The sequence below is a fragment of the Nymphaea colorata genome, chromosome 10, assembly GCF_008831285.2.
Source record: "Nymphaea colorata isolate Beijing-Zhang1983 chromosome 10, ASM883128v2, whole genome shotgun sequence".
Lineage (NCBI taxonomy): Eukaryota > Viridiplantae > Streptophyta > Magnoliopsida > Nymphaeales > Nymphaeaceae > Nymphaea > Nymphaea colorata.
The window spans coordinates 19,479,145-19,497,623 of NC_045147.1; the positions used below are offsets into that span (position 1 = coordinate 19,479,145).

The 18,479-nt window shown below is 35.9% G+C and overlaps 1 protein-coding gene across 2 annotated transcripts; it reads right to left on the reverse strand.

The window, feature by feature from the left end:
* Positions 1 to 836: 836 nt before the first annotated feature.
* Positions 837 to 17,309, reverse strand: LOC116262447 (intermediate cleaving peptidase 55, mitochondrial). Of its 2 annotated transcripts, XM_031641844.2 has the most exons (15): positions 17,033 to 17,074; positions 16,840 to 16,935; positions 16,111 to 16,253; positions 14,450 to 14,713; positions 13,089 to 13,181; positions 12,598 to 12,804; positions 11,826 to 11,929; positions 10,614 to 10,680; positions 10,415 to 10,522; positions 2,729 to 2,821; positions 1,984 to 2,080; positions 1,698 to 1,768; positions 1,368 to 1,423; positions 1,225 to 1,285; positions 837 to 1,103 (listed from the first exon to the last, which is right to left on the reverse strand). In XM_031641844.2, exons 4-15 carry the CDS (start codon positions 14,636 to 14,638, stop codon positions 1,017 to 1,019), a joined length of 1,233 nt encoding a protein of 410 aa, XP_031497704.1. In that variant the 5' UTR covers positions 14,639 to 14,713; positions 16,111 to 16,253; positions 16,840 to 16,935; positions 17,033 to 17,074; the 3' UTR covers positions 837 to 1,016. The 2 variants fall into 2 exon arrangements, with proteins under 2 accessions (XP_031497704.1, XP_031497703.1); XM_031641843.2 differs by lacking the exon at positions 16,111 to 16,253 and having other exon boundaries at positions 17,033 to 17,309.
* Between the last annotated feature and the right edge of the window lie 1,170 nt (positions 17,310 to 18,479).

Sequence of the window (18,479 nt, forward strand, 5' to 3'; positions counted from 1 at the left end):
AGGATCACGTACATTCAATGGGACTGCCTTCTTACAAGATAAAAGCACCGCATAAGAACATGATGTCCTTGACTTCTGTGCTTGAACCGATGTACACTCACACCATGATCTGATCTTGGCTTCATCAATTCGCCTCAGTATTCAGTAACCGCATGCATAAAGCACAAGCTGGGTTTCAGAGATCGAATTCCTTTTTCACCAAGTATACTTTGTGCAAGATGGATACGGTAGAGAGATCAAAATGAACACGATACTCTGCAATATACGCTCAGACAACTCTTGCACTTGTTAAGCAACATCGATCTCTGATATAGTCTGGCCAAAGACCAATTCTACTTGGTTCCATGGTCAGGTCTAGAGGGACACGATATAGGTTCCAATAAAGAACATACACTCAAAAAAATATATTATTCTAAGACCATGTTTTTATACATTAACATATTAAGTGATCATTTATGTACACTAGTTACTCCCTTTTCATTAAAAAAAAAAAACCCATTTAGGAGTAGCACAATTTTCAGATAAGGATTCACTTTTCTGTTAGTATGGGATCTTAGAGGGAGCTTAGGTCAATCTCCACAACTTGGCATTTACTTTGTTAAGAGTTGCACATAATGCTTGGTTCAAATTATTTCTCATTTATTTGGGTGAAATGAATATGGATATCGGTAAGCCCCACTTAAGCTGATTTAAAAGAAGGGGCAATATGAAGAAATTCGAAGGACCGTTGTCTGAACTGATGCAATCACATAAATTTTCCCTCGAAAAACTTGTAACAATTTTTATCAAATGCTTAATTTTCTTACAAACTTCATGCGCATGCGACAGCTAAAAAATGGATGAACTAGGCATAGACTTAAAACTTCTGTTGGTGAAGAAGCTGTCAACAATCCAAAACTAAGGACAACAGTACATATCAATCGCCCAGTCTGAACGATAATACAGAACATTGATTTACTTTGAAATAAATATCCAAAATTGTGGTGGTGCTTCCTCCACGGAGAATAGACTTCAGCTCACGGGCTTCCATATCTAAGCTGCTGGCCGTAGTTCAAGAGAGATCTTATTTGCTGTATTTCTTTTGGCAGGGAACCAGTTAGGACCTGTCACAACCAATGGAAAGAGGCATCAGACGCAGAGCAAATAAATTTGCTTGTTTGCATAAACATATCTGCAGTTTATCTAAGAAAAACTGGGGCTACATGCACGCTGCAATAGAAATACCTCATGGCCAGTCTCCGTAATGAGTACTTCATCTTCGATGCGGATCCCAATTCCTTGAAACCTGGCATACCAGTATAGTTTGTATAGTCGATTAACTAAAAAGCGAAGGTTACAAGAAAATGATTCGAATTTCAAACACATACCTGTCTGGAACATCCAGTGTGGATGGGATATAAACTCCTGGTTCAATCGTGATGACCTGCAGAAGCATAAAAAAAATTAGGGTACAGATTTTACAGTCAGATTGAGTGCAACCAAAAATAATTAGTGGACAGCAGGAAGGAGAAAAAGTTTCCTCTTCAAAGCATGCAAGTACAACCCAACAAACCCAAGGGGTTCCAATTTCAAACAAGTTTCCATATCACAAAAAGAGAGAGAGAGAGAGAGAGAGAGAGAGAGAGAGAGAGGGGAGGAGATTCTGATTAAACAATGATATTGAAGATCTCCCTCACAGAGAGGTAAAATTTACTCACAACTCCTGGCTGCAGTGGTCGGCTGTTGCTAATAACCGAACAATCATGAATATCCATCCCAAGATAATGACCTGTCTCAAGAAAAGATATGTCAATCAAGGATGTATGCATTAATTTTTTTTCTTCAATTTAATAACAACAGAATCATGTGAGCTTCATTTTAAACTTTTCATGATTTCTATGAAGCACGTTACAAGGTGACTGTATGATTCTTGCAGCCATAAAATTTTGATTTGACTCCAAAATTAAGACACTTATTTAGCATATCCTGGTAAGAGTGGAGTACCTATTGACGTTGGATTCAGCTGGTTGTAAGAATTTGAGGATCTTGGATGGCCTTTCAAAATTCCAAGCTCTTTAAGACCTTTCTGAAGCATTTGAACCTGTAGACGCAGAATAAGTAGGAACAACTTGAATTTTATTCAAGTGGTTAGATTTAATCTGTTGAATGCATGTCATCCAAATAAATCCCCACCTCGAAAGCTTGTAGAAGTGGCACATGCTGGCTAATGAATCGTGACGTCCTCTAAAACTTGATTCAAGCCGCTTCTATCAGATTTTCAAGTCATTGGAACTACGCTTAAATTTTTCCACCCACAGAGTGTCAACATATGCTTCAAATTTCTTTTTTCTGGAATTAGACTCTAATCTCCTAACTTCTTGTTTCATATCTTCATACACTCATATTTCACAGACTTCCGCAGCAAAGGCATTACTTTATTGGCTATCATGCTACAACGATAGAAGTAAAGCAACTTCAAAATCCTAATAACTCAACCTTTTGTTGCTACATCAAGATACCATGTTTAAATCTTCACAAGAATACCTCCTACAAAAATATAACATCAACACCGACATGACAGCTTTAGCAGTGATTCTCCCAATCAAGCCCTTTATTAGCTTTTGCTCTAAGCAAAGGTCTCCATCAAACAACCTATAAACTATATACAACAATACTTACCCAACAATTGAGCAAACAAAACTAATATGTGACAGCAATTTAAAATGCAGAAAGTCCAAAAAAATTATACCGAATAGTTATGAATTTCTTGAATGCTTATGCCAGGCTTGCAAAGCTTGATACACTCTTTATTGGTCTCCAATATGAGTTCATAAAGAATTTCCTGTCATCCACACACATGAGCATAAGGGAAGTTCTATTCCAAAAAATATATCCATTTAAGATCATCAGGTAACTAACAGTCCAACAGAAAAAGGTTCCCCATTAAGCAGCTACATCATTTTGTAGACTACTTGCGGCGGTTTGGCTTTGCAGACACATGAGGGGCATTAATGTTATTTGCATATATATCCAGAAAAAAGTGAGTTCAAATGTGCCATGCAGACATGCCTAAAAGGCAGCATACTCATGTCAACACTTAAGAACAGGTGCCCAAACAGGACACAAGCAGGACTCAATCAAAACCAAGACAGGTTTGGTCAGTTCACCTTGTAACCTTTAGAGTTTAGAACTTTTTAGTACTATTTTGCTTTGTCAACTACCTTAGAGTCTTAGACTTCTCATTCGAAAATCTTTAATTTTTGAAGTATTTTATGGTATGCAGCTTATCAAGGTACTCATTATTTGTTGACAAGCTCATTCTTATATATATGTTTTGCATCCCCATACCCAAAAATTCATTTAAAAAAAAATTTGCCTTGCACGTGTCCAGAACAACACCCATGTAACATAGCCATGTTGTTCTTGCAAGAATGAACATGTTAAATTGATAACAACATCCTCAACCATTGTATAAAACATTCTTCCATGTCATGCATAATTATTTCCAGAAATATACATTAATGATGAACACATGGCTTGCAATTTTATCCTTATTAAAAGTAAGATTGCAAGGATTATGCATGTTCATTGGTACTGTAAACAATACATCAAGCACCAAATCTCAAAAATCTTCCTTTTCATGAAGAATCTTGTAGGACATGTATGGAGGAGGTGCACATGACTGTAAATCAGGCCTGATCTTGAGAATACAAATGCTTCAAGAGATACACTCTTGAAGATCCCAACAACTTCAATAGGTAATACACAACCAAACCTCAAACTTGAGGAGAAGATACCAAATCTATTAATCTCAAGAGAAGAATACACAAGAGAGGCCTAAAAGCCTTAACCAAACAAGGGACAACAGTCCCATATATATAGTACAATGAAAGGGAGAGAAGAAGGAGGAGTTGGCTGTTGGGCCAGCTCCAACGGCTAGAAATCTAGCCGTTGGAAGCTGGTCCAACAGCTAGTTCCCTTTTACAAAAAAGGAAAAGGTAAAAATAGAAAAAGAAAAGAAATAAAAAATACATAAAAACGAAAAGGAAGCAAATAAAATAAAATACATAACACCTATGCATACATAGATATTCATATATACAAATCATATATGAAACATATGTATACTTACATAATGTCTAATATTTAAATTCTAACACCCCCCCTCAAACTTACGGTGTGATCACCGAAAGTTTGCCAAGAAGAAACTGAAAACGTGCTGAAGCAAGTGCTTTGGTGAAGAAATCTCCAAGTTGATATTCGGAAGGGACAAAGGATATATCGATTGTTCGGCTAAGATATTCTTCTCTCACATAGTGACAATCCATTTCAACATGCTTCGTCCTTTCATGAAAAGTATGATTGCTAGCAATGTAGATGGCACTTTTATTGTCGCAGCAGAGCTTGGTTGCTTCATTTAAGTCAATTCCAATGTCCTTCAATAAGTTTTTTAACCATACAATCTCCATGGTGGTGGTGGCCATGGCACGATATTCTGCTTCAGTTGATGATAGAGAGACTTTATTTTGTTTTTTGCACCTCCACGAAATAAGAGAGTCACCTAGAAAAACACAAAAACCGGTGGTGGAATGCCTGTTATTAGGATCTCCACCCCAATCAGCATCAGTATAGGCAATCATATTCAAGTTTGATGAGGATGATAGAAAAAGTCCTTTAGTGATTGTGTGTTTGACATATCGAACAATCCTCAATGCGGCTCCCATGTGTACAGAAGTGGGTCTTTGTTGAAACTGACTTATGACATGTACCGCATGTGATATGTCAGGCCTTGTAATGGATAGATATGTGAGAGCTCCAACCAATTGACGAAATGGAGTGGGATTTTCTAGAATTTCTCCATCATCAATCTTCATCTTTACTCCTAAGGCTTCAGGAGTGTCTACCACCTTATCATCAGTGATACCTGATCTGCTTATAATGTCATTGGCAAACTTCATTTGTGAGAGTAAGTATCCTCTTCTACTATAAGCTACTTCAATACCAAGAAAATATGTTAGTTTACCCAAATCAGTCATTTCAAATTCATTCTTTAGAAAATCTTTTACCTGCATAATTCCGTTGGCATCATTACCTGTAATAATCATATCATCTACATATAAAAGTAACACAATTATACCTATAGCAGTATTTTTAACAAACATAGCAGTGTCAGAATAGCATGATTTAAAACCTTGTTTGAACATAACATTGCTAAACATGTCAAACCAAGCTTTTGGAGCTTGTTTCAAGCCATATAATGCCTTTCTAAGATAAAGAACTTTTCCTTGAGGTAAATCAAGCCCAGGGGGTGAATCCATGTATACCTCTTCATTTAAGTATCCATTCAAAAAAGCATTTTTGACATCCAATTGATATATAGACCATTGTTTAATGAAGGCAATGGCAATAAGAGCTCTAACAGAGGTCATACGAGCAACAGGGGCGAAGGTTTCTTCGTAATCAATCTCATATTCTTGGGCATATCCTTTGGCAACAAGTCTAGCTTTATACCTTTCAAGTGATCCATCACTTCTAGTCTTGACTTTGTAAACCCACCTACATCCTATTGTCCTTTTCCCTATAGGAAGAGACACAATGTCTCAAGTTTTATTGTCTTCAAGGGCTCTAAGTTCATTGTTCATTGCTTCAATCCAATGTGGGTTAGTTTTGGCTTCAAGATAGGATGAAGGTTCAACATGAGAGTGAATAGCTAATAAGCAAGCTCTATGTTTTGGGGAAAAAGACTCATAGGAAACAAATTTTTGAGGTGGATGAGAATCTCTTTGAGATCTTCTAAGAGTAGGTTGAGACTCTTGGATGTTTTGTTGAGACCTTCTCTTATAAACTATAACTTCTCTTGGTGATCCATCACTTCTTGGTGAAGATCTATCAAAAGGAGTATTCTCAACCTCATTTTGAGCATCATTATGTGAAGAAGGCAAAACATCATCATCATTATCAACATCATCATCATTTATCCATAAAAAAGAATAGTCATCTTCATGCTTGGGTTTATTTTCATTAAAGCCATTTTCTTCTTCTAAAAATATCACATTTCTTGAAACATACACCTTATCTTTTTCAATATCATAGCATCTATACCCTTTTTGAGTTTCGGAATAGCCAATAAAGACACATTGAATAGCCCTAGATGAAAGTTTATCATTTTTGTCATTTAAAATGAAACATTTGCAACCAAAGACTTTGAATCTTTTATAAGTTGGCTTCAAGTTAAAAAGTTTTTGAAAAGGTGAAATATTTTCTAAAACTTTAGAGGGCATTCTATTAATCAAGTAAATGGATGTTAAAATTGCTTCAGCCCAAAAATTTTTTGGAACATTTTTTGATATAAGAAGAGCTCTTGTTGTTTCAAGAATATGTCTATGTTTTCTTTCGGCGACTCCATTTTGTTGGGGGGTTTTGGGACAAGACTTTTGGTGTATAACTCCCTTTTCTTTTAGGAATTCTTCAAATTCATTGGAAATGAATTCTCCCCCGGAATCACTTCTAAAAATTTTAAGGTTTGCATCAAATTGAGTTTTGATCATGTTATAAAAGTTTTTAAAATTCATAAGGACTTCGGATTTGCGTTTAAGAAAGTAAACCCAAGCATATCGAGAGTAATCATCCACAAAAATGACATAATAAAGCAAACCACCTTTAGACATAATAGGAGCGGGACCCCATACATCCGAATGCACTAATTCAAAAGGTGTTTTTGCAACAAAATTTCTATTTCCAAAAGGTAAAGCCTTAATTTTGGCTTTAATACAATCATCACAAGAGATCATTTCTTTACATTTCTCTTCCAAAAAAGGGATACAAGACATTTTTCCTAAACTTGAATGCCCAAGTCTTTGATGCCAAACTTGAATGTCACTCTTCTTGACTATATTGCAAGTAGGGTTGGAAAGATCCAAATAGTCAACATAGTAGAGATCATTTTTCCTAGAACCTTCCCCAATCGTCTTCTTGGAAAGATGGTCCTGTATCAAAAATTTATTTTGTGAGAAGACAATATCGCATCCATGATTTGTTATTTGAGAAACCGACAAGAGATTTAAGTTAAGTTTGGGAATAAATCTAACTTTTGGTATTTTAAAAACTTTTGAATTAAAATTTTGATCAATATTCCCAACACATTTGATTTCAAGAGGAGTTCCATCGGCGGTTTTAACAAATGGACACGATTCTTCCTTAGTGCATTCGGTAAGCAAAGAATTACAAGGGGTCATATGAAATGAAGCTCCGGAATCAAGAATCCAAGAGTACTTACTTGATGATGTAGATGCCACGGTTGCTCCGGAGATTGGAGAAGTCCCTCCTCCTTTGAAAAGCGGTTGAAGAGCATCAATAAGCTTTGGTTGGAGGGCACTTACAAGTTTGTCTAGGTCAAATCGATTGTTTTCTTCATACATTGTCCCAGCCACACTTGTCTTTTTATCAAATCTCCTCAATTTAGGACATCTAAGTTTGGTATGTCCTTCTTCTTGACAATGGAAACATATAATCTTCTTGTTGCCATTATTGCTATGCTCATAGTTTCGATTAAAGTGAGGAGGCCTATAAGTTCTCATATGAGCACCGGGTCTTGAGGTAGCAAGAACACTTTCACTCTTGTCTTTTGAAAAATTGAGTCTATTCTCCTCCATTTGAAGTTCCGCTATGGCTTCGTTCATAGATGGCACTTTATGCCTATGGAGCAAGGAAGTTTTGACTCCATCATATTCCGATCTAAGACCAAGAATAAATTTATAAAATTTCTCCCTTTGGATTTGTTTTTCTCTAACTCCAATGTCTCTTGGATCATACCATTCGGGTTCAAATAGAGCAAGTTCGTCCCATAATTGCTCCATTTCTCCAACATATTCTTTAATGGTCTTGTCTCCTTGTTGGAGACTTGCAATCTTCATTTGAAGATTGCACATGTAGGCCACATCCTTCATAGTGTGGGTTTTCTTGAGGAATTCCCAAGCTTCATGAGCAAAATTATGTTTTGCTATTTGGCCCATGGTTGTAGTATCAACACAAGCAATAATCCAAGTGATAATCTTGTGGTGTCCTATCTTCCACTCTTCCCATTTTCTCTCATATTCATTCATAGCCTTGTCTTTTTCAACTCCATCTAGTTCTTGAGCTTTACCATCTATGGTCTTGGTGAGGACTAATTGAGGTTCACTTTTTGACCCATCAACGAGTCCCCATAGGCCTTTACTTCTAATAAAATGTTCCATAGTTTTTGCCCAAGAAACATAATTTGATGAAGTTAATTTGGGAAGAGGAGTAGAAGAAGTTCTTTCATCCATAATGTGTACCTTGTAAAAGAGACGTTGAGGTAGTGCTAGGATGAAAAACAGCCACACAAAAATGAAGCTTTCGACGCGTCAAGGACTGCCACAATCTTCACCACCAAGGGAGCTTTATCCCGTCACAAATATCACCAAAAGAGGCCAGCAAAATAACAGCACCTTCTTGTGTCAAATTTCAGCCAACAATATATCGAACACTTGGAGTGCTTCACAGCTCCAAGGAAAGAGTAATAATTGGATCTTCCAAGCTTGAAAGACAGCAACACAAAGAGCCAAAACGAGGCTCTGATACCATGTAAATCAGGCCTGATCTTGAGAATACAAATGCTTCAAGAGATACACTCTTGAAGATCCCAACAACTTCAATAGGTAATACACAACCAAACCTCAAACTTGAGGAGAAGATACCAAATCTATTAATCTCAAGAGAAGAATACACAAGAGAGGCCTAAAAGCCTTAACCAAACAAGGGACAACAGTCCCATATATATAGTACAATGAAAGGGAGAGAAGAAGGAGGAGTTGGCTGTTGGGCCAGCTCCAACGGCTAGAAATCTAGCCGTTGGAAGCTGGTCCAACAGCTAGTTCCCTTTTACAAAAAAGGAAAAGGTAAAAATAGAAAAAGAAAAGAAATAAAAAATACATAAAAACGAAAAGGAAGCAAATAAAATAAAATACATAACACCTATGCATACATAGATATTCATATATACAAATCATATATGAAACATATGTATACTTACATAATGTCTAATATTTAAATTCTAACAATGACTACCGCAATTCTACATCCTTTTGCTTCTTCATGGTGGAACTGCAGTGCATGGCCTTTCTACTATAACTTGTCGTCCAAGGTTCTTCCAGCAGTTAGCACATTACTTTTTCATGTAATCTTGTTCACAAAAGTTACACACGTTATAATTTAGTAAAGTTGTTGATTGGCGAGATGGCTTTAAACTTGGAAACAATTCTTGTATGAGAGACAGGACTCCGGATAATTCAAATCAACGTAATGTAATTTGATGCCTGGTTCGTTGATAAATTGATTCACATAATTATAATACATCAAGGTCGGTATTGTAGACCATGTTTATTTTGGTTGAATAACAGACAATCAATGTGTTTTTCAACTGGCAAATACTGTGTCCTCAAACATCAAAGTGTTTGTAGTTGGTAGACTGTACCACATGGATGCAGTTGCTGTTACAAGGATTTAGACAATTTTATGGAGTTGAAAGTGTGACCCGTATACAAGAAGACATGATGCAGACTCAAAGTGAATAATCCACGTGACAGATTGCCAGAAACCCGAAAAGTGTGGCAATAAGAAAGAGAATGGAGTGCAACCAGAGTGTCTAATGAAGTCCATGCCAGATACTGAGGGCACAAAGATGTCTGCTGTACACAAACTTTCCATGAATATTTGTTACAAATACAGTGCGTAGCACCATACTATAGGAAGTGAGGTACTTTTATGGACTCATAGAAATTGTAGGTTGACAAAAATAATTTTAGTCTCTCCATGTGAATTAAGGTTTGTATTCTGCTAGAGATTGTCGTTGCATGTATGACGTCCAACTCTGTCCAAAGCCACCTCCAAAAGGACACTAAAATTCTTACACGAACCTACAATGTGTGCTCTTACATGACCAAGAAACTATGTAGAGGACCTACAATTCCACAAGAACAAGAGTACCGATAAATGCACTTGAGTTAAAAACAGGAAACAAGCAACAACATCCACACAAAAGCATTTGTGGTTTGTGCCAAGTTGCTACTTTTATGTGACTCTCTACCTTGAAGTTGTTAGGCCATATAAGCTAAGCATCCACAGAAACATAGTTGATAACATCACTAATTTTTAACATATGGCCACCAATTGCTTCAATCCTTCTTTTCTGAAAGAGGCGTTATATTAAAATTAACAAGCTAAATGATTGTACTTTTTTAAAAATAGAAACAAGTTTAAATTACGAATCATCACAAAGCACATTTTATGACTCAAGTTTAATTGGGACAGTTTAAGTGAGACTAACTAAAAAACATACGGACAATTCTGGATTCACAATACCAACATTTCTGCAACTTCAAGAAAAATTTAGATGTGTATGTTGATGCCCGCATACCTGACTTGGAGAGAAGCCGCCACAAGGTGGCCATGTACGTGTTATATCACTAAGATAACCATGCAATTCACATCCAACATCCATTAATACAAGATCATCATCCCTGATCTATCAAAGGACAGCTTGCTTGTTACAATAAATCTAACTTTGTAAGTTTGTACCATTATGATAGCAAAAATGTAAACTTGCATATACTTACTCTTTTATCATTCCGAGAATAATGAATTACGCTACCATTTTCTCCACCTCCAACAACAGGATTGAAACTAGCAAAATAGAACATGTTACGTTAGAATGTTCCAAGCTAATAGATTCAGGAGGAGCTACAGAAAAAAAAATGAACTTGTAACCTGAGACTGCTATAAACAGACAACAAAGTTATATCGAATCGAAAAGAACATGTTAAATGTATTTCCGAGATCTGTTTCCAAAATATTACCTGCAGCAATATAAAGATGTAATGAAATGCATGAAATTTGAGTGAGATCAGAAATGTGTTACTCTTACAATGAAGAGAATAGCATGTGAAAACATACTTTCACTAGAACCACCATGTCCTTGTCAATTATTATTGATATATGTGGTTTTCATTAATTCAGAATGGCACTAACCTTCATCTGTATTGAACTATGAGCATCGTTAAAACTATATGAAATGTCTGAAATTTAAGGGCTTCACTTATATCAGAAATGTTCCCTCCTTCAACAAAGAAAGCATGTAGTGAAACATATTTTCACTAGAATCATTATGTGCTTGTCAATTATTACCTATATGACTTTTCATTATGAATGGTACTGTCTGCATCTGAACCATGAGCAGTTCAGGTTTTATGTTTTGTTAAAACAATTCAAACAACAATTACTCCAACGTATTACAACAATTCTTTTCTGGTGAATGTTGCCACCTTCTTTAAGTAAAAGATTTCTTATATGCATATCACTTTCATTTAGCTGAAAGATGTCTCACACACATCATTCTATGGACAAATTTATTTCCACTCTGGCTAATTGCCTATTAGCCATTAGAAATTTTTGGTATGGTCAGTACTAATGGCACATAATTGCAATTCATCATTTCCCTTCCATAATATCCTCGTAGTTCAAGTCTTCGCCCGATTCACCAAGGAATCTTTTGGATTGATAGTGACAAGAATATCTTTAGGTCCCAAAAACTGCCTGATTGTATGGTGAATCATTCTATATTATGATCTCCATAAATTATGAAATGCACACTCTACACCTAGAAAGCGAAGAAAAAATCGACATGTATTCATGATATTGACACTCTGCAAGTCATGTAGCAGTTTACATGAAGATACCAAGATGTCTGCATTTTCCACCATGCTTAAATGATATTCAATACAAAATAACTAATGACCTCTTAAACATCAAAGTCATACAGGAATTCTTACGCCATTCTTTGGGCACCTCTCAATTTGCATTCATACTCAACTTTAGCTGCCAAAATACCCTCATGAGGAGATGACGTAGAGAATAGCATTGTCTGCAGAATGGCCTGCCGATGAGGAGAAATATAAACAAATTGAGCTAATAAAACAGTACCATAAGATTGTCAAAGAAGAAAATCTTAACTAAATCTGAAAGCAAAATTGGGGCTTAGTTAACTCTCAGTGGTCAATACACTAAATTAAGAACTGCAGAAGTACAACTCAGAATTCTAGTACAAGGCAACCTAGAAATACATCATTACTACTGAACAATATTGATAGGATAAAAGAACAGGATATCATAGCAAGAGCTAAACTTCGATAATGGAGTAATAATTAAATGAAGCATCAATGCATCAATAAAGTTAATTAAAGAAGATTGATCACCAAACACAACTAGAAACCGAAACATACGCACCTGCACTCAAGGAAGACTACAAAAAAAAAAAAGAAGCAAATATGAAGATCATATTGCATATAAAATCCTCCAAATTGATGGACCTACAAATATTTCTGGGATCTGCTATGTAATCATGTTTTCTCAAAGTATAGTATAAATGAGGTTAGCAAGACACAATACCATCAATAACAACCAAACTGTCATAGCCCTAGTTGATTAATTTGACCTTATGTAAAAGTATGTCTATGCACACACGTCTGATCTTAAGGAGGGAAGCCCAAGGGCAAGTGGCATGAGCTATCCAGATAGATTCAAAGCGGCGACTCTAAACAGTACCTGGCATGCAATTGATGCTGATTCCTTCATTAGCTTAAGTTCTGATGGTGATTTTATCCATCGCATCTCATGGGTATATTTCCCAAGATCTTTGATTCTCCGATCACGACTCGCCTTACCAAGAGCATCAAAATTCAAGCAATTTGGCAACGATGTACCAACATTAAGGAATAACATTGATGCCTTATCTACCATATCTGGAAGAATCTAAAATAGAAATCCAAATCAGAAAAATTCATGCGCATTATACGTTTGCAGCATACATGTGTACAAGTTTATGCTGCTCACAGCATAAACAAGTCAACAAAAATTAATGATTATAATCACAAATTTAATCAAAATAAATTGATACAACTGAGACAAAAATATTGACTTAATGAATAGATGACACAGGGAAAATACATCCCCTTCACAACTACATATCATTTTCCCTATCTTAAAAATTAAAAACAAAAAAATGAATAAAAATGTTACATATTGAAACAACTTACTTCACGCATTTTACCAATTGGAAATGCTTTCTCTGCCTTAAATGTGTCCAAAGCTGCATCAACACCTGCAACTTGTCCCTGCCAACTTACTTCCTGTATCATAGATTACAGTAGTCCTCGACAGATAAATACAGTATATTTGAGGAACCAATAAGCAAGTGAAACAATTATACCGAAAATATGTGTAAAGGGCTAAGAAAGACAAAGTGACATTCTAGCAGAACATGTAAAAATTTTAGTACTAAAAGGCAAACAACAAATTTTCATTCACACCAACTTTTGCTTGTTGAAAATGGTACCTACTACAAAACAAAGCATTTGAATATGCTTGCAAATAAGCTTGTAAAAAGGAACAAAGCTAAACCCCCACGTGGCTAAAAGATGCATGCAACTATACCCATTAGGCAAGTGCCAGATTGTACATTAACGGGTGGTATTAATTGGACGATGTTATGGGAGATATTCCTAATATTTCAAAATGTTAATATCACTTGTTCTGAAAAGATTCTAGATCATCTATTATTTTATTAAATTATTTCAGATACATTCAGTGTCTATCAAGATCTGCACAAACTTAACTGGATGATCTTGTAGCAGATGTTACCAATACTCAGAAAATGTTAATCTTGCTTTATTTATTATTATATTAAAATACTGAAGATAGATATAGTATATTTAAGATACATCAGGCTTAGAAGATCCACAGCCAGAGCTCCTCAAATGTATAAGGAAAGTACTTTCTCTTGTTAAAGGGAGAAATTGAGTGATTTATTCTCATGTCATACATCCATTGCAAGAATATACCAGTATTACCTAAATATTCTTCCATTTCAAGTGTATGACACAAAACAACACACCATAATACAGCAAACGAATGGATAAATGAAAACTACTATTACATGATCTCATATTGCAATTAAGGAATCTGGCTGTACCAAATTGCAATCCTTTATTTGAAGGTACGTCTACATTAAATATTTCCACATTGTCCAGGGACTTACTGTGTGACTTTGAACCATTAGATGCTAAGAATAATCACTTATTCCCTTCCACCAAAGAGTTTTTTCATCATCACATGTCCTTGTTTTTCACTTGCCATAACAAAATTTTCATTAGCTTTATAAATAGCTTCTTATTTATATTACTTCCAACTTCAAGCATTTAATTATCATGACAAGAAAACACACAGAGTGACTTCCTTGTTCACACATAGAAAGAAGCATTACCAACAAACGTCTGAAGTTGATACCAACGATAATATAATTTGCATAAATTTCTACAATTCTTCAAATGAGCAAATCAGGTGAACAATAGAAAAGGAAAAGGTTCAAACAGGAAAAACATGGATGATGTTTACATACTTGGGGACTTTGTTCAGGCATAAACATCCATAATCCAAAGTCCTTACTTAGAACAGCTACACCACCAGGTTGCTGGCAACCAGTGATGTAAAGGTAATCAGATTCCTGTCTAAATGGATAAGGTACCACATCAGTCATCAGTTTTACAGGAGCAGATGCAAGGATAGCCAGACTTCCTTCTGGTAGCATCTCCAGTAACTTCTTTCTCCTTGATATGTACTCAAGTTCTGTAATGCCAGGTGTTATTTGTCCTTTCTCCAGCAACTGAGACGAGATAATAAAAGCAAGTAATAAGTGAAGTAGTGAACCCAATCCACAAATGGAAGATGGATAAAAGTGCCTCAAACTTGTTAACAAACAAATGGTTAAGCTTTAAGACAATGGCTTTGTTCCAAGAGGTATGTGCGAAAAAGCAATCACTTCTATAGCTTTTTTTTTTAATGTCAAGTTGTCATTTGTCAACTGACACCATAACACCACGGTTGCAAGTTTAAAAACTAAAGTTAGTCAGGGAAGAGGATCTCAAGAACAAACAACCCAGCCAAACATTTTCTTTGTTGAATTCTGTGAACAAAAGCTTCACTGGGCCTTATAGCATGCATTAGAGTGTGTGACCATTGCACTGGAAGATGTGCATGCACTGTAAATGAAGTTTGGTCCTTTTGTGGTTTCTGAACATATGCATGTCTGCAGTAGATGTAAAACAGACAATATGTTTGTTTTGCATTCATATTGATGTAAATTTAACATTTGTACATGAAAATTTGAAATAATAGCAACCCTGATGTACGGGAGAAGAACCCTTGATGGTCATGTAACAGGATAGATTCCAAGCGACAGTTGGCCTCTATTACCTTGATAGAAGGTGGCTTCCATATGCTAAGTTATATACACGGATTTTTATGTAGTACCCTAGTATCTCACTTCAACATCTGGTTTCTCTTGCATAGGATTCCCAATGAACTATTAGAGACTTCAGATGAATGGCCTAAAAACTTGGTTTAAGGACCTATCCATGAACCATATATCAGACAGATACGTTTTGATTCTCTTTCTAAATATCCTTATATACAGGTTATCTTATAAAGTTTACAAAAAAAAAACAAAAATGTAACTTCAGTAGAAAAAATAAAAAACAAGTTGAAGATTACAAAAGCAGATTATAATATATGCAAGCAAATTTTGGCAACAAGTGGGTTTGGTTGGGACCCAACAAACCACATGTGATGTTTGAATTTTACAACATGCGTCTACGCTTTTCCTTGTTACTGTTGTTTATGTGTTACATCAATCTTTCTCTTCTAGAAAATTTGGAAATATGTTGCTTATATCAAACTAAGAAATATATTTCTGGAAATCTGGAAATATGTTTCTTTATCATCAAGCACAGAAACAGTCATCACACACACATCAAAATGGGAATTGGAAAGATTTTTCTCATTCCATTTTTCCAGGAAACATATTTTCAGAAATATATTTCCAATTCCATATTTCCAAGCCATCAAACACTACCTATCCTAGTGAAGCATCATACCCAGGATGGAAAATCCTGACATAATTCATTCATCCTATCCTAGAACATACTTGAAAGAACATACTTGAAAGTTCCTTCGCATTAAACCCAATTCCTGGATGGAGGATAATTGGAAAAGGACCTTCACCTGCCACTAGCTACGAAGCTCCAGTAAGGTATTGAGAGGGCTGTCACAGTCAAGTGTGATCCTGTTGCCACACAAAAGTCAACGAACATTTTTCCTGTAGAGGTACGGTGGTTCTGATTGCAGCGGTCATTATTGTGTTTCTCCTGTTTCAACAGGTTGTACGTACAAGCGACCAAATTAACATTGGCATATCTCGGTGTCGAGATTGAGAATGATAAATAAAGAGAATCAATCTTGAACTATCAAAAGAAAGTCATCAAGATTGATATGACATCAATCTTTCAGGATTCTGTTTAATCCTTCAAGACCGATTTTCTTCTATCGCTCCCAATCTTGAAATTCTTGTTTGTAAAACTGGAGCCGAAGTAGTTAATATAGCTTTGATCCGGATCATGCGATGCCAAATATTTCAAAAAAAATGGAGGAATTCCCATATCACAGCCTCCTCATTAACCCTTTGGTGCAATGGATAGAGAGAAGGAAGGGAAAACAATAAGATATCAAAACCACTATCCTCATTGCAGCATAGACTGTAATAACTAACAATTCTTGTTTCCCAACAAGATGAAAACGCCCAACAGCCCCAAGCAATGCCGACCTTTAGAGAACTCTATACACAATTTATGAGACAACTCAATAACATCATCTTCCCCCACTTGAACCTAAAAGACGAACAAAAAAAGAAAAAGCATATAGCACGTCTACAAAGGACGGATTCAGAGAACGGACCTCAGGGTGTGATGAATGTGTTGGCTGCCCTGCATCAAAGACCGTCTGAGCACAATGCATACCTCTTCTCCAGCGCTTCAGGAGCGCCACGCCACACTAAAACAACAAGCAGCAAGACAATAGCCGATTCCCAATTTAAAAACCCATTAAAAGTAAGTGCCAATAAATCAAAAAATGCGAGTTTGCTACTTACTCGTTGTTGCGCGCGCCACCCGAATAAGGTTCTTCCCGCACTGTACATAATGCTCCTTCTAATGGATCAATAAGGCCGATACAAAAAAAAAATCGTAAGAGGAGAAAGGAAGGGAACTGCGGTTTTGGTTGGGTGTTTCGCGCGACACGTTTTGCCGCTTCAGTTTAACAGTCGAGAAGAGAAACCCGCATCCTATAACATAGTGCTTGTCGTCGCTCGGTATTCTATATCACATAAATTTGGGGTTTTCAAATTCATGCGTGGAATTATGGGAGTTGATGACCTTTGGGCAAATCCTTTAGTAACGTTTTTAAGAAATTTGTTATTTGGACGGAAATTAGAAGCTTGAACTGTGTTCTTGTCATATAAGATATTTATTTGTTATTTAATGGAATCATCCAATTATTCTTTTCTAAGCACTTTTCGATATAAAACACAGTTTTAATTCGTGAAATTTCTCATTTGTAACACTTGAACAATGGGCGACGAGGCAGAAGTATTCTTGCCTGTTGTATATAGTTGAGGATAAATTCAAAAATTAAAAATTTCATAAATGTTTGATTCCACTTAACGGACATTGATTTAAGGCCCTCTCTTTGCATAATTAAGCCTTTTATTTTTTATTTTAATTAGTTCTTAGCTTCGATGTTCAGCAAATGAATTTACGTCATTTGAATGACGCTTGTATGATTTACTTCTTTCCTTTCTTAAAGGGACGTTTGATATATTCTAGAATCATAAAATTTGAGAATCAAACTGCTCATTTTTAAGGAATTAGAATTATTAAACAAATGGGGTATTTTGTTTCTGGAATTAAGAAACTAAAACTTAGAATTTTGATTCCATTTCTAATTTGAGGAGGAACTATGATTATGGAATTTTCATTCTTGAATGAAAATCCCAAACCATCAAGCGTCATTTTTTTTAGTAAAAAAAAGTTTAGTTGTTATATTCCTCAAAAAGAAAAGCAAAGACGACCCGCATTTCATTTCCCCCTCGGCTATTTGACTCGTTCCATCACCTTTTTCTTATTACTACAATTTCATTTATTATGGTCTTTAGTTCACTGGTGATAGCGCATGTTGAGTGATGATGAATTGCTTTTCTTTCATATTCTGGGGTTCTTGCAAGATCTGTTTTCTAATAGACGACGAACTTTTCAAGTTTCAACAGCAAATCACGAATATGGTAGGGTCAGAGCTGATGATTCCTCTGTCGCTCGTTTCTTTATTTCTCCCTTCCGGCTTTTCCCATCTCGCTTGCTAATCGACGACATACTTTTATGTTGAGATGGCCGAAATTGCTTCGTTATCGTTTGTTCTCAGATGGGAGGATGTAGAAGGGCATGAATTTTTCTGTCAGAATGAGATGATGGCTCTCCAGTTTGAGGCATTTTGTTGTTCATAATGGTCAGAACTTGCTTTTTTATCGCTGTGGTCGTTCTAGC